Below are 14,561 nucleotides of genomic sequence, written 5' to 3'. Positions count from 1 at the left end.
GCTGTTCTCCTTCTGACATGTGCGGCTAAGTTTACGGCCCCTCACTGATGAGGTCCAAGAGATGAATTGTTTCCTCCTGTCATCTCTCCATCATGCGTGGTCGCAGAGAACCTTCGCTTTTGCGCTCTGCTGAAGGAGGGCCACCATGATGGACATTTCTTCTAGTCAACACCCTGCTTCTAGTCTTCTGTGATACCCTACTTATATTCTTTATTTATTTGTTATTGTTATTGTTGCCATTTATATAGTTTATATTTTGTTATTTAATTTTAAGTTAGTTTTAGATATATTTAGTTATTTCTTGGATTTCATTAGGAGCCCGCCCTTAGCCGAAGGATACCGGGTGAAATTGGCATTTCTTGTTTCAAATTATGGCGTTTCTAATTTTTGTATGCAGGTGCACCTGACAAGGATTGTTTGAGGTATCTACTACTGCAGGCACTTTTTATTTTTTTTATTTATAGTATATATACTTATATATTTTCTATTGACTGGATAGGCCTATGTTTTGTCTTAGTGAATGAACCTGAGTATACTGACCACGGTGTTCTTATTTTACCTAGTTAGTTTTTGATCCGGCATCCCGTTCGCCGCCATGGGCACGCGCTTCCCTGATGTTTGCTGTGGGTGTGCGAGCGGCGATGTAACGGTTTCAACCTTACGCCATAAGTCGCTTGACGACTGTTTCCTATTCTCAAAAAGACCTCGAGTATATCTCAGCCTGGAATTACGCAGAAGTTGTTTAACCCTGTTTCGAATTAAACGGTACTGATCCATAAGTATCTGGTCATTAGAGCGCCTCGCTCTTCGATATAAGCTATCGCGATGGGCCATCAGGCTAAGAATATCCTTTCTCATCCATGGCACTGGGTGCCTCTTATTTATTCGTTTTGTCACATAAGGAGCATGTTTATCATAAACAGATAAAATTTGTTTATTAAAACCATCCACCATGTCATCAACAGAGTCAAGATTCTCTAGGTTATGCCATGGGAGCAATAAAATATCGGACATAAATTTAGCCTCATTCATGTTTTTAAAGTCTCTATACTTGATAAACCTAGTTTTAATCTTAGGTATATTTACTGAATAAACGCAATAGATTAGGTCATGTTTTGATATGGCAGGGACTGGAAGCTGCGCATGAAGGACGATATCTTGTGGTTCCGAAACCACCATGAGGTCAAGAAGTGTGTCAGACTCGGCAGTGTGATGAGTTGGCTCCAGTGGCAGTATTGTAAGATTACACGAGTCAAAACATGGAAGTCAGCTGTCTGTAGTTATAGTGTTGATTATTTTTCATCAAATCAGTGTTGAAATCGCCCATGATCAATATTCGACTATATCTGTGCATGTGGTGCAAGAGATCATTTTCAAAATCTGTCATATGTCCAACTCTGGGTGGGCGATAACACACTCCCAGTAGTAGTACATCTGAACCAGACAAACCAATTTCAATAAACATAAATTCTGGCCCAGCCGAGTACTCAGAAGGCGAAAAAAGAAGCGGTTTAAAAATTTAAGCCCTCCCTAATATATACTGCAACACCTCCGCCATTTTTTCCTGTTCTATCATTCCGTTGCAAAACATAACCAGGAAGGAAAACTTCGCTTGACTTAATACTCGGCTTAAGCCAGGATTCCGAAATTCCAATTAAATCAAACTGTTGAAGGCCAAAAATTTCTCTAAGCTCATAAACATGCCCCCTCAGCGATTGCGCATTGATATGAGCGGCTTTCAAATGTCTAGGATAGGGAGATAAGGAAAGAGAGAGGACATCAGCTGTGGATGGTGGCGAGGAGGAGTTGGTGAAGGCGGGGAGGCGACCGGTGTGGCGAGGACTGTGTGGACCCACTATCCCGGGTCCACAATCAACGGCGCCGCGACATGCCCGCTCCGGACCGCGCCCGCGACACTGACTGACTCACACACACGCACACACACATACAATACTCTAATTCTACGCAATAGGCCTAATACATTAACCAAACACATGCCATGACAATTTCGGCTCCTTAAAGTTAATGAATACAATGTTAATAGTATAAATTTAAGATGTCTTTCAATGATAAAATTAAAAGCAAATGTTCTGAGAAGGAAATAAATAGCCAATATGAACTATAATAGTATTAAATAAAAAATAAGATTCGATGAGATATTCAGTTTTACAACATATAACCAGAAACAACAAAATAAACAATATTTAATATAAAACAAAATAAACTGATTAAATAAGGAGTAAATACTTTATTATATAAATTAATAATACCCTTAACAATAAAAAAAATATATACATGCAATTAATATAAAACAAAAGAACTGATTAAATAAGGAGTTAATACTTTATTATATAAATTAATAATACCCTTAATTATTAAATGAAAAAATAAATAAATAAATATATATATATATATGCATGCAATAAATAAACTAAACATATCGATGTATACATATATACATACATACACATACATATACATATACATATATATATATATATATATATATATATATATATATATATATATATATATATACATATATACACACATACATACAACATACATATACACATACAGACTACATTATGTACTGTATATGTTAAAACTTATTAGCTATTGGAGGTGCGCAGATTTGTTGCCGGTAGATCCGACAGCCGAGTCGCCGAACCCCTCCCCCCAGTTCCGTCGACCCACAACACTCTGCCATCTCTAGTCCAAGTGTTTCTAACACCATACAGCAAATAATTGTACACTTAAAACGAGCCTGTCATATTTTAACTGTCTAAATCTCCAACCCTAACAGGGCGTTACAGTAAATTTAATATTTGTATTCCATATAGACAGCATAGGCCTAATTGTGAGCAAATAACTTGCTAAGTGATGTGCAACTATTCAAAAGGTATAAAATGCACAAAAACAAGTTATTATTTTGTATTCTGTGTGTATGTAGCTGTGTTGGCTTCTCCATTAGCAATACAGTTACGTAACGAAAGCTACATCGTACGAGAATATTCAGAAAATCATCCCCAATAAAAGGTAAAAGATTGACCCAAACAAAAGGTAACATAATTCTCCCATAGCAACAAAGTAAGAACCCAATATATATAGTGTCATTTTTATGCTGACATGATAAAATATACAGCTACTTTTAATGTAATGTTTCCTTTTCCACTCCTAATAAATTTAAGTGAACACAGTTCTGTATCATATTCATCGCTTTAGCTCATAGTATTTTATAACTGTTACTAACAAGTCAATTATTGAATGAAAATGAATTGTAACGATGTTTCATAATGTTCTTACTCCACCACTTCACTGAATAAGCTTCTTGAGTACCTGTAGAATTATTTTAAATTACATATTTAAATAATTTGGAACAGTAAAATACTTGAAATATATTCCTAGCAACCCCTGATAAGCTTTTTATACGCTAAACTATCAGTGTATGGCAGATGTACAGTGTCACTGTCACAGCCAGTAAAACACAAAGTAGCGTATAATGTAAACAATCTCCCCTCATGTATTACACGTCCCAACAGTCCCCCGAGGCCATGCTATATACGAGTTATTACACAAGCAATATCCTGTAGAAAGGACTGATTAAAATGTATATTAACTTATACTAAAGTTGAGGGGGGTGTACACCTGTAAATAAACGCTAGCCTTCAAAGCTGACAATTATTCATAGTATAAATCAAATTGGATTGTAAACTGACTAATCGCTGTCTGACTTAATAGCTAAACAAGCTCTATAAACAAAACTTAGTACTTGGTCCTAAAAATTTCCTTTATATCAGTATAAATCTGAATATACGACTTCAATACTAAATTATTAAGTTAACATTAGTCCTGTTATGTCTATATATACAATGGTCAAAAAGGTGTTTTACTGCAGGTTTGAATGCTCTATTGTTTCTGTTACTACAGTATTTATATTTCCATAGTAATACTCTTTTTCATAGAGTGCTAGGTTAATAATTATACTAGAGATTTTTATTTGAAATCTTATCTTTTACCGGAATCAAACGGCAATAGAATGAAGTGTATCATTTTTCACAAAATATTTCTAAGTAAAACGTATGTGTATATTTGTTTGATTAGTAAAATCTTACCGATTGATATGCACTTTTGAATCAAACTTCATTGCTATACAGGCAACATCAAGATCAATGATGGTGCATGCTCCTATATATGATTTATCTGATAGTTATATATCATTGTTATAATGATCTTATGGAAAGACATAATGGCAATGAGAACACCTTACTTGTAAAAAATGAACAGATAAGTTCATATTGTATAATTGTTTGAACAAAATGAGTAAAATCCTATGGAATTTTAAAGTTTGAGGTTGAATCACATGAAGCATAACTATCTCAACTAATAAAACAATATATGTTTATATATTCTTGTTTAGTAAACGATGCCAACTTCAATATTACACCTCAAATACCTTAGAGAAGAAGTGTAATATTATGAATGTTGGTAGGTACTTTTGGACCAAGACCTAGACCATCGAATGAATATATTTACTTGGAACGAAAATACCAAAAGAAAGTGCGAAAAGAGGTTTCTGATATAAAAGCAAACTTCTCATACTTGTGTATGTATGTATTTTCTTGAGGCATCTATCCAAAACCTAATATGGTACAAAAATACATTAAACCGAATAGAATAGAAATACTATAATAAGGAATTATATGTTACTCATTAAATATAAGTAAACTGGGTTCATGTTACAATGCGTTGTACAGTTTCTTTTATTTTCGAAAGATTGAACCATCTGTTGTATCTTATGTAAATTTACACAGCTTTAGTTGTCGACAGGGTACACAACTGCATGCCTAAACAAAATCAGCAAAAAATCAGCACCTTAAATGCTGTTTCACTAAAATTTACAGAAATTTACTTGGTTACTGACTCATATGCACACAATTTAATGAACACATTGTATTAGCTTGTATTATAAACTTCATTGGAGAGATTATCATATAGTTAAAACCGAAAAAAGTAACTTTATTTATTACAAATAGTTTGCTCTAAAGCCAATTTCACACTTATCAACATAGGTAAACAAATATTGATGATTTAATAAAGATAAATTATTTGGTTGTTCAAAAAAACCACACTAATTGTGTTGCAATATGTAAATTGTTACAACAAGAACTATAGTTGAGCTGTCATAAATCCACACATGACAATAATAATGTATGTAGAATTTGCTACATAGACAATTGAAAATGTATTTACTAGATATATCCAAAAAATATTTTAGAATTCATATAGTGATGTCAAAATAAAGGTAATATAATTAATGTAATTTCTCACGAAAGGGTCCGCCGATGTAGGAATGGTATAGTAAGACAGCAGGGTTTTCTGGTAGTCTACTTTGTTATTGGAATTTCAATAGGGGTAGGTTTGGACTGAAAACGAGTTTCTCTGACCTTGTGATTGGATAGTCGGAGGCCAATCAGTGGCTCAGTGTTAGTTACCTGGTTAGAAAGAAGAAGAGGTCGCTATAAAAACCTCCGAACGCTCATCTCGGCGTTTTTGAGTTTCTTTTTGTGGCTTTAGTGGCTTGATTTTCGGTGGTTTAAGATATACTTCTTACTCTAGAAGTCTACGCGGGATTTTGCGTGTTTCTCTTTTATATTATAATTTTTCATATGGTAAATTTATTGTGAACTAATGTTAGCTTTATTTTACAGGTATTATTGTATTATATTGATTCAAAAGGGAAATAAGAAGTATCAAAGTCTTCTAGAGAATAAATGTCGTTGCAAATATTGTTAAAAATCTTCACTGGTCATCTTAAAAGTCTTAAATTTGAATTTAATTTTAAAGTTACTTGTAATAGCCATGTGGAAATACAACAGTTAGAATAATTGTTATGTCTCAAGATATAAAATTATTAGAAAAATATTTTTGAGTGAAAAATAGTTAAACTACAGTTTTAACTTTGAGTCTATACCTACTATAACAGTATGTGACTCTATTGGTACGAGGAATATTTCAGAAAATGTTTTTGTGTTCAGTTTTAGTAAACCTAGTTTATATCATATTTAATAAAGAAAAGTACATTTTATTTTGAATTAAATTATAAGTTTCATTATAGTTGAGATTTATAAGAAACTTAATCTTTTACTTCCATTTATTTTTGAAAGAAGAAGTTACTTTAATTTAATTCATTTTATTTAAGGAATGAAAATATTTACTTGAGAAAAATTGTACAACTTTTATTTATTTTAAATAACGGTTTAGACTATTTTGACATATATTATAATCATATATCAGTAGTTTGAATTGTATACATGTGCTTTAGTGCAATTAGTATTTGTGACTGAAATATAAATATCTAAAAATACAAGGATTTTTTTTAAATTAACTTTAATTTAAAATTATGGAGCTGCTAATTGATAAGCAATTTTAAAGTGATTTCAGAAAGTATGATCTTGTCTATCTACCCTAAGAAATGAATTAATTACATTTTAATACTGGATATTTAAGCGCAGTTAAGCTAATAAAAAAAATGCAAGGGGAATTTGTGAAACGCATATATGTGTACTATCTTGATTGGCCTCACGCAGTTTATGAATTTGGTCGATAATTTTATTTAACAGTCTAGCTTGTCTACTCTAACAAATTAGCTAAGACAGATACATAGTGAAACATGGCTTCTGATGACCTCTTCAAGACAAGAAACCCTGGAGGCTAAGGGATTGAGGCTTACCTTTCTGTGAAATACAAGGGGACAGAACTTCAATCCAAATGTTTTAAGATCTCTAGTAAAATTTTACTAATAAACATTGCGACGCACACTCTCATTTTAAGTATTTTATAACAAATTAGTATATGTACGCATTGTTTTAAATAACGGTTTAGACTATCTTGACATATACATCCACAAGTTAGTTTTTTTAATAGAATACATGTGCTCTAATACAAAATTAGTATTTAATGTATAAGAATCTTTTATTTATCATGACATAAAAACAAACTTTGGCCACTTTCATGCTTAAATTATTTTAAGCATGTATAAAATAAGTTACTAAAAAACACAACACCACACAAGTTTGTTAAAATCTCTTGAGGGATACACAATAATGATCCATGAGGGAAAGTAGTTTTTTCTGTTACCACTCAATAATAGAATATTAGTTAAACAATGTTTGTCGTTTAAAGTATAATCCTTATATTTTACAGTTATATCTATCCTATTTCACCAATGAAATAATTAACATGCTTGTTTTTTTTTTACTTGAGAAGTAAGAATGTGTTTACAACTACATAGCGAAACCAATTTTGGCGTCAGAAAACAACGTTGAAAAAACTTGTTATTTAGCTTCTATTTTATGTCGTCTTAATCTATGTTTTAACCATCCTATGTGTAACTTATAAACCTAATTATTATGGCATTATTCATGACTCGTGAGTTTCTAATGTATTTTAATCTCTTATTACCATTATTATCAGTGTGTATTATAATTTGAAGAAAGAAAAATGCTATTTATTCCAAATGTTATAAGACGCAGTTAGCTGTTAAAATGAATATAAGCACTGACCCATGTATCCATCAGTAGTTCACCGACCCAGAAATTTCTATGTCAGTGGGTCAGGACTGAGTAAGTGCTTACGATCTAATTGCTAAGGGCTGAGCTGCAAAGCCGAATTTGTTGCTCAGATACAGTTTGTTGCTCACATATTAAAAGTAAAATTAAATATTTGTAGTAAAACTTATTTTTTCCGGTAATTAATTAGTAAGTTTTTATTTATGAAGATTACTATGGATATATATCGAGATCAATTTTTAAATATATGTATTTGAATTTTTTTCCTTTTGATTCTAAATTAAATGTTTGGTAGGCTTTCAGAATATTTTATTTAAAAAAAATAATTAATTCGAAATTGGATTCTTGCATGATTTAGTAATTAACAAAATCTCAACAAGCAACACTACTTTTCCTTTCAAATTGAAACGAGCTGAACCAGTATATGGTTGTATGAATAATACGAGGTACTTCTATTACAGTTTCCAAGCACCACTCGCCTCGATAGCCGCGGACTGATCAACCATGGAATGAATAGTCCTCGCCATAATCAACAAGCGTCAGCGCATACGTCCTTCACAATCAATCGAGTCAATAGTGCGTTGTAATTTATTCTCTTTCAATACGTTGCCTGGTATTTTAAATAGGTATTTTATATTCTTGCCTGAAGTAAAGAATGTTGTCTTCACGTATATGCACGTATTAAAGACTAAGAATGTTAAATAGTTGAACTGCAATGCACTTGGACTCTATCGAGTACCGTACAGAATACAAACGAATTTTTAAGCATACGTAACAAAAACTACATTTTATTTTAAAGTTCTTGATAAGAAAAATTTGGTACTATAAAAATAAATTATTTGTACTTTTTAAAACGTATGTCAGACTTTAAACATATTATTATATTACCCACGATAATACATAATGTATATTATATATTTTAGTTTTGTGAAGCAGAAAGACAACTGAGTGACACAACCACTTATAAAATTTTAAATAGAGATCTTAATGAAGAATTTTGTTCAAAAATATGTAATTACAGAAAGAAAAATGCCTTACAAGAAAACTTAAGTGATCATTCCATCAATTTACTAATAAATAAATCTCCGAAAACACCAACATTCTACATATTGCCCAAAATCCACAAGAATATTTCTAATTCACCAGGAAGACCAATTGTAGCTTCAATATCTTCTCCAACTGAGAGAATTTTTTCTATTGTTGATGACCATTTAAAAGAATTTATGACTAATCTTCCTTCTTTCGTGAAAAATAGTAATGATTTTTTTGTACCTTGTGAAAAATGTAGCTCTTCCTGAAAATACTAAATTAGTAACAATCGATATCCAATCATTGTACATAAATATTGAACACCAACAAGGAATTGATTCTGTTAGATTCTACTTAAACAAACGTCCCAATAATACACTTCCTTCGTCAGATTTTCTTTTAACATTAATAAATTTCATTCTAACTATGAATTACTTTAGGTTTCAAAATATCTTTTATCTACAGCAAAAAGGGACAGCCATGGGAACAAGAATGGCTCCTTCTTATGCTAATATTGTGATGGGCAAGCTTGAACATGATTTTCTAGAAACACAAACATACAAACCCATATTTTGGAAACGTTACATTGACGATATCTTCATGATATGAACATATAGTCACGAACAATTACAACATTTTTTACAATTACTGAACACGTTCTGCAACTTAAAATTTATGTGGGAGATATCTGATTCAATTGTGAGTTTCCAGGATATTGATATTTTTATTGAAAATCACAAGTTGAAAACTAAGATCAGTATAAAAAACACCAACACATTTCAATAACTACATTATGACAGTTGTCATCCGTCCCATGTCAAAAAAGCCATTCCAAAGAGTTTAGCTAAAAGAGGCCAAATTTTATGCAGTGACAAATATCACTTAGGACAATATATTGATACTTTATTATCAGCATTTTCCAAAAGGGCTTATCCACGCAAACTTTTAAACAACAAACTGAACACTAAATCACTATCAATTGGAACAAATAAATCTAAATTTGACAATAATGATCCAAAGTTTTTAACAAAATACCATCCTGGACTTTATAAAATTAACAATATACTTACCACAATATACTTAGTAGCATACAGTTTATTGGACAGCTCTGCTTCAACTAAAAACATTTTCAAATACATTCCAAAAATAAGATTAAGAAAACCACCAGTTTTGAAAGATAATTTAGTCCATCAAAAATTACCTAAGCACAAAGACCAAGAAACCATGGCAGTTGGGGTCACATCCTTGCAATAAACCCAGGTGTTTAGCTTGCAACATGTGCTCTACTTCAAAAACATATACAGGTACAAGTGGTTCTACATAAAAATCATACAGTATATTTGGAGACTGAACATGCGAATCAAAAAATATTGTTTACCAAATTCAGTGCAAGTTATGCCCTAAAGACTATATTGGCTCAACGATAAGTTCTCTTAGAACAAGGATGAGAGAGCACAGGTATGCATATAAACATAAGAAGACAGAGCAACCTCTAGTGGCACATGGTTTAATACATAATTTAAATTTTGACGAAATATATTCAGTGAAACTAATTAGAAAAATATCAGAAAATATAAGTACAAACAGTCTAAGAACCATGGAACAAGCCCATCAACTCGTCACTAAATCAAACTTTCCAAGTGGATTAAATTTGAGGTGACTTAGTCAACAAAGTGAATTTATAAAATTAAACCATATGTTTACCATTATATATTATATATATATATATATATATTATATATATATATATATATATATATAATTTAGATACCATACAGCATATTTAGTTATAAAATGAAGTAATCCAGTCATGTAGTAAAGAGTAATTTAGTCACGCAATGAAAAAAATGCAAGTATACAATAAAGATTTATTCAGCCTTAATGTACATAGTAATAGAGTAATAGCATGAAACGTGATCCAATCGTACTGTAAAAAGTAGTGCAGTAATACTTAAGTGATCTGATTCAACCCTGTATTGTACCTCAGGTCGCCTTCTGCAGTGATCTACATGTACACTACAGCAATACGGTCATCTAAAAGAGAGTAATGTGGTCATACATTGCATGCAATGAAGAGCAATCCAGTTATATAATAAAGACTGATTCAGTCTTACTGTTCATAATAATACAGTAATAGATTGAAACGTGATCCAATAGTACTACAGTAAGTGATATGATAATAATTGGGTGATCTGGTTCACCACTTTTTTTTGTGCCTCGAGTTTCCTTCAACGGTGATTTGGTTGTACGATAATGAAATACTGTCACCTAAGAAAGTAAGATAGTCATACACTGCATACTATGAAGAGCATTCAAGTTATATACTAAAGTCATCCAGTCATTCATTTAAAGCAATCCATTAAAAGTGTTGCTATCCAATTGTAATAAAGGTTGATGTAATAATGGTTTAGTGGTCAAGCCTCATAGTGACAATGACTTAATAGTAAGAGTAAAAGTAAGTAAAATGATCTAGAACAAATTTAGAATGATTTATATACGCATACAGAATAATATAGTCATATTATATAAATAAATTCTGGCATATAATATAAAGATAGTTTGAAACAGCGTTCAGCTGAGAAAATATGTATGTAGAATAATATTTGAAAACTAAAAATATTACAAATTCAAATACAATCGTCGATAAATGTAAATTCCACTAAACCCCTAAATAATTTATTTTAATTTATACACAGATTGGTTTTCGAATGGTAGTATTACAGCTATTATTTAAGATATACCACAATGCTGAATGTTCTTGCATGGTCTCCAATAACATTTTCAGACACAAAATTATCCTCTCATTAATATTATCGGCACCGGTGCTGTATTACTTCTAAATAATTTATGTAATAAAATTTATGAAGAAACATTTTTAGCACAATAACCCTTCTTCTTACTAGATAGTAAACAAAGCACACTGCACAAGCCTATAATTTAATGAGACTGAAAACATAAAACTTCACACAACAGCATTTACGTCATATGTCTTTTAACTTTGTCGGCCTACAATATAAAATGCACTTTATGCCACAGATCCTGTTTCACCATTAGGAAACCCTGACACATTAAATAGGTTTCTGTACCCATATTCTGAATTTTCTGCATTACATTAATTATAGGAAAGGGTATGGTAAATGTGGCTTATTTTTTTCAATTTTTCCGAACTACTGCCCTCATTCTTTTTTACGAAAATTCTGAGTGATGCCGATATGGCTGTGATATTTACTTAAAATATTAACAGGAGTGTACAACTTTCCTATCGTACTTTAAATAAGTTTTCTTTCATAACTCTATCTAATAATAAGCTTATTTTTACTTAAGTTTCCTCTAACACACGTAGTGTGTGAAAATAGTACGTTGCATTAGTTAAAATTAGATTGTTGTTTTAAGTTTGTCTTTTCCTCCATTACTTCCGTAGTTCGACGGAAGTCAAAGAGAATATATAAACTTTTACATAAATTTGAATGAACCCAGTAATTAATTGAAACATACATCTCAGTAAAATTATATAACTGCTACGAGTATGTTAGTTTGATCTTTAAATTTCTTTAAGCAGGGTGCTGTAAAATTATGTATTGTGTTACAAAATAGTTTAGGTAGTGTGCTAGTTTTTTTTATTATTTGACTTAATAAAAGATGGCTAAACAGAGGCCTGAATACCTCCATAATTAATTTCAAAGTCAAATTTCCAAAGTCCATGTCTTTACTTTCACTACATATAATAACATTATTTAAAAAAAAATTAAATTTCCATATCTGAATAACTTTTGATTAAAAGTATCAGTTTTTATCGACACATAATATACCGAAATCTATGCTTCTTCAACTGCAGAGTCATTTACGTATAACCAATAAATTACTAAGAGCAAGAGGGAAAGCGCAACTCAGTTCCACCGGTTAAAGAGAATCAATGGATTGTATTTTCTTATCAAGATTAAAAGCCTTGGCGCTGTTTAAAATTCAAGAGTGTTTGTTTCTTCAAATTTCTGACAGTCCGCTAAGAAAAAAGTACTTTCTTTGATTGAAGTTCAATAGAACTTCCTGCGAGGCATTTCATTTCAAGGAGACAACACAATTCCATTACGTTTATAATATTCCCTTTCAGGCTAACGTTTTTAATATTTTCAATTTGGAGTAATTCAAATTTATGATATAAACTGTTTACAATGTTTGTTTCATTTTAAATATCTTGGTTAAGTAGGGTAGTATGTTTCAATACTCAATATGTTAATATGTATTAAGCAATAGTCGTAGAGCCATTAGTTTAGTATAAATCAACCTTTTAAGTCGTGATAGTATACGCCAGACCACGTGGCGAAAAACAGGACTAGCTGAAATTGCATGCAAATTTCAAGTACATAGCGCATGTCATTCTCGATAGATAGATGGCACAGAGATAATCAGATAGAAAACTATTTAATCCCAGACATCCAGAACAAATATTTTTAGTGTTTCTAACATTATGATAATCAAACCCTGTACTGCTTAATTAGACAAATTTACAAATGATTTAATTACTGGTTATAATAAAAATCACACAAATATTATTGAGGGGTATGTACTGTTGCTTTTTTAATAACCAGAAAAAGACATACATATCATATAGACACACGGGCAGAAGAATGGTTTTACCAGCCCACATAGTAGCAGCAACATATATACCTAAGTAAAATAATGTTTTAGCTCCTAACTCATTCTTGAGATATCACTGAGTTATAGACTTGTAAACATCCTGTTAATGCTCATACAAGTTCTTTTAAAGGTTATGCGCCATAATAGCACTTAATATTGCATTTATATAAATGAAACATCATCTAAAATATTAATTATATAAGTCTCTCTGTAATCCGTAAGAGAATTTTGTAGTCCTGTCTATAATTGACTGCCAGTTGTAATTACTAGATGAGTATGATGATTGGAATATATTGGCTGTGCTCACTTCAAGCGATTGCCATTGTACATTTACAACGAATCGGGAACCGCGTACAGTACTTGTAACCGACAAGACCACTCCAAACACCAATCACAATCATCATTATCTTTGCCCCTAATTTATCGATTTTAAGCTTGAAGTTTCTACGATCACATACTATAACGAGTATATTATTTTGTAAATAGTATGGTAACGGAATCAAAAGTAACTTAAATTTCTTATACCTTTATATTTAAAGTCTAAGTCTTTATATTTTCATTTAAATTCATAAAATTACCCTTATACTTAAATATTTTATAACTTCCTTAAGTACGTGTTTATAAAGACTACATAAAATAATATGTTATTTGAACGTAATCTCTTTCGTTTTTTAATTGTAAAGCAATTTAATTGTATGTCTAGAACAAAATTAAATTGCTGTTTATTAGTTTCTTAACTGATTTATATTACAACGTTCATTGAAAATTAAGAATGACCCTTAATTCAGAAATTTTTATACATTATATTTAATACCAAGTAAGAAAAATGGAGTACATAATATAAAGTGAGAGTTTCAGGAATTAGTTTTCGCCATAGCTAGATTCTTTTATATAAGTGATACTTTATATACTGAGTTTTACTACCCACGCATAGTGATATGTTTCCAATGGTTTTTAGCATTTCTGAATATATGGTGACATATTTGCTCATAAAAGTTGTCTTGTAAAGTAGTTTAATATTTTCATTCTCATCTAAGAAACGTTAATTAAAAGTTTGAATTTATAAGTAAAATGATTAAGGAGTTGTAAAGTTATTCTTAAACTCATGTCGTTATATCTCTGTCTGTTCGTCCATGGTAGAAACAATCAAAGAACACTCATGACTCATAGAGACTTGAAATTTCGTGTATAGATTGCTCTTGATCCTCGGAAAGATTTATAGTTTTTGGGGTAAAAATTAAAGATAAACACTTTTACATTTATCTTGTGAATATTCATGATTGCAAATAGAAAGTACGCTGGGGAAATTAATTTAAAAACTTTTCA

General features: G+C 31.1%; 1 protein-coding gene across 1 annotated transcript in view; it reads right to left on the bottom strand.

Annotated features, from left to right (window-relative positions):
- Positions 1 to 1,383: 1,383 nt before the first annotated feature.
- Positions 1,384 to 14,561, bottom strand: part of LOC124365422 — a 39,391-nt gene continuing 26,213 nt past the window's right edge. The window contains exon 2 of the mRNA XM_046821403.1: positions 1,384 to 1,434. Within this exon, the coding sequence (XP_046677359.1) occupies positions 1,384 to 1,434 (51 nt within the window). The remainder of the gene's footprint in view (positions 1,435 to 14,561) is intronic.

The sequence above is a fragment of the Homalodisca vitripennis genome, chromosome 6 (genome assembly GCF_021130785.1).
Source record: "Homalodisca vitripennis isolate AUS2020 chromosome 6, UT_GWSS_2.1, whole genome shotgun sequence".
Classification (NCBI taxonomy): domain Eukaryota; kingdom Metazoa; phylum Arthropoda; class Insecta; order Hemiptera; family Cicadellidae; genus Homalodisca; species Homalodisca vitripennis.
This window is presented reverse-complemented; position numbering and strand designations above follow the sequence as displayed.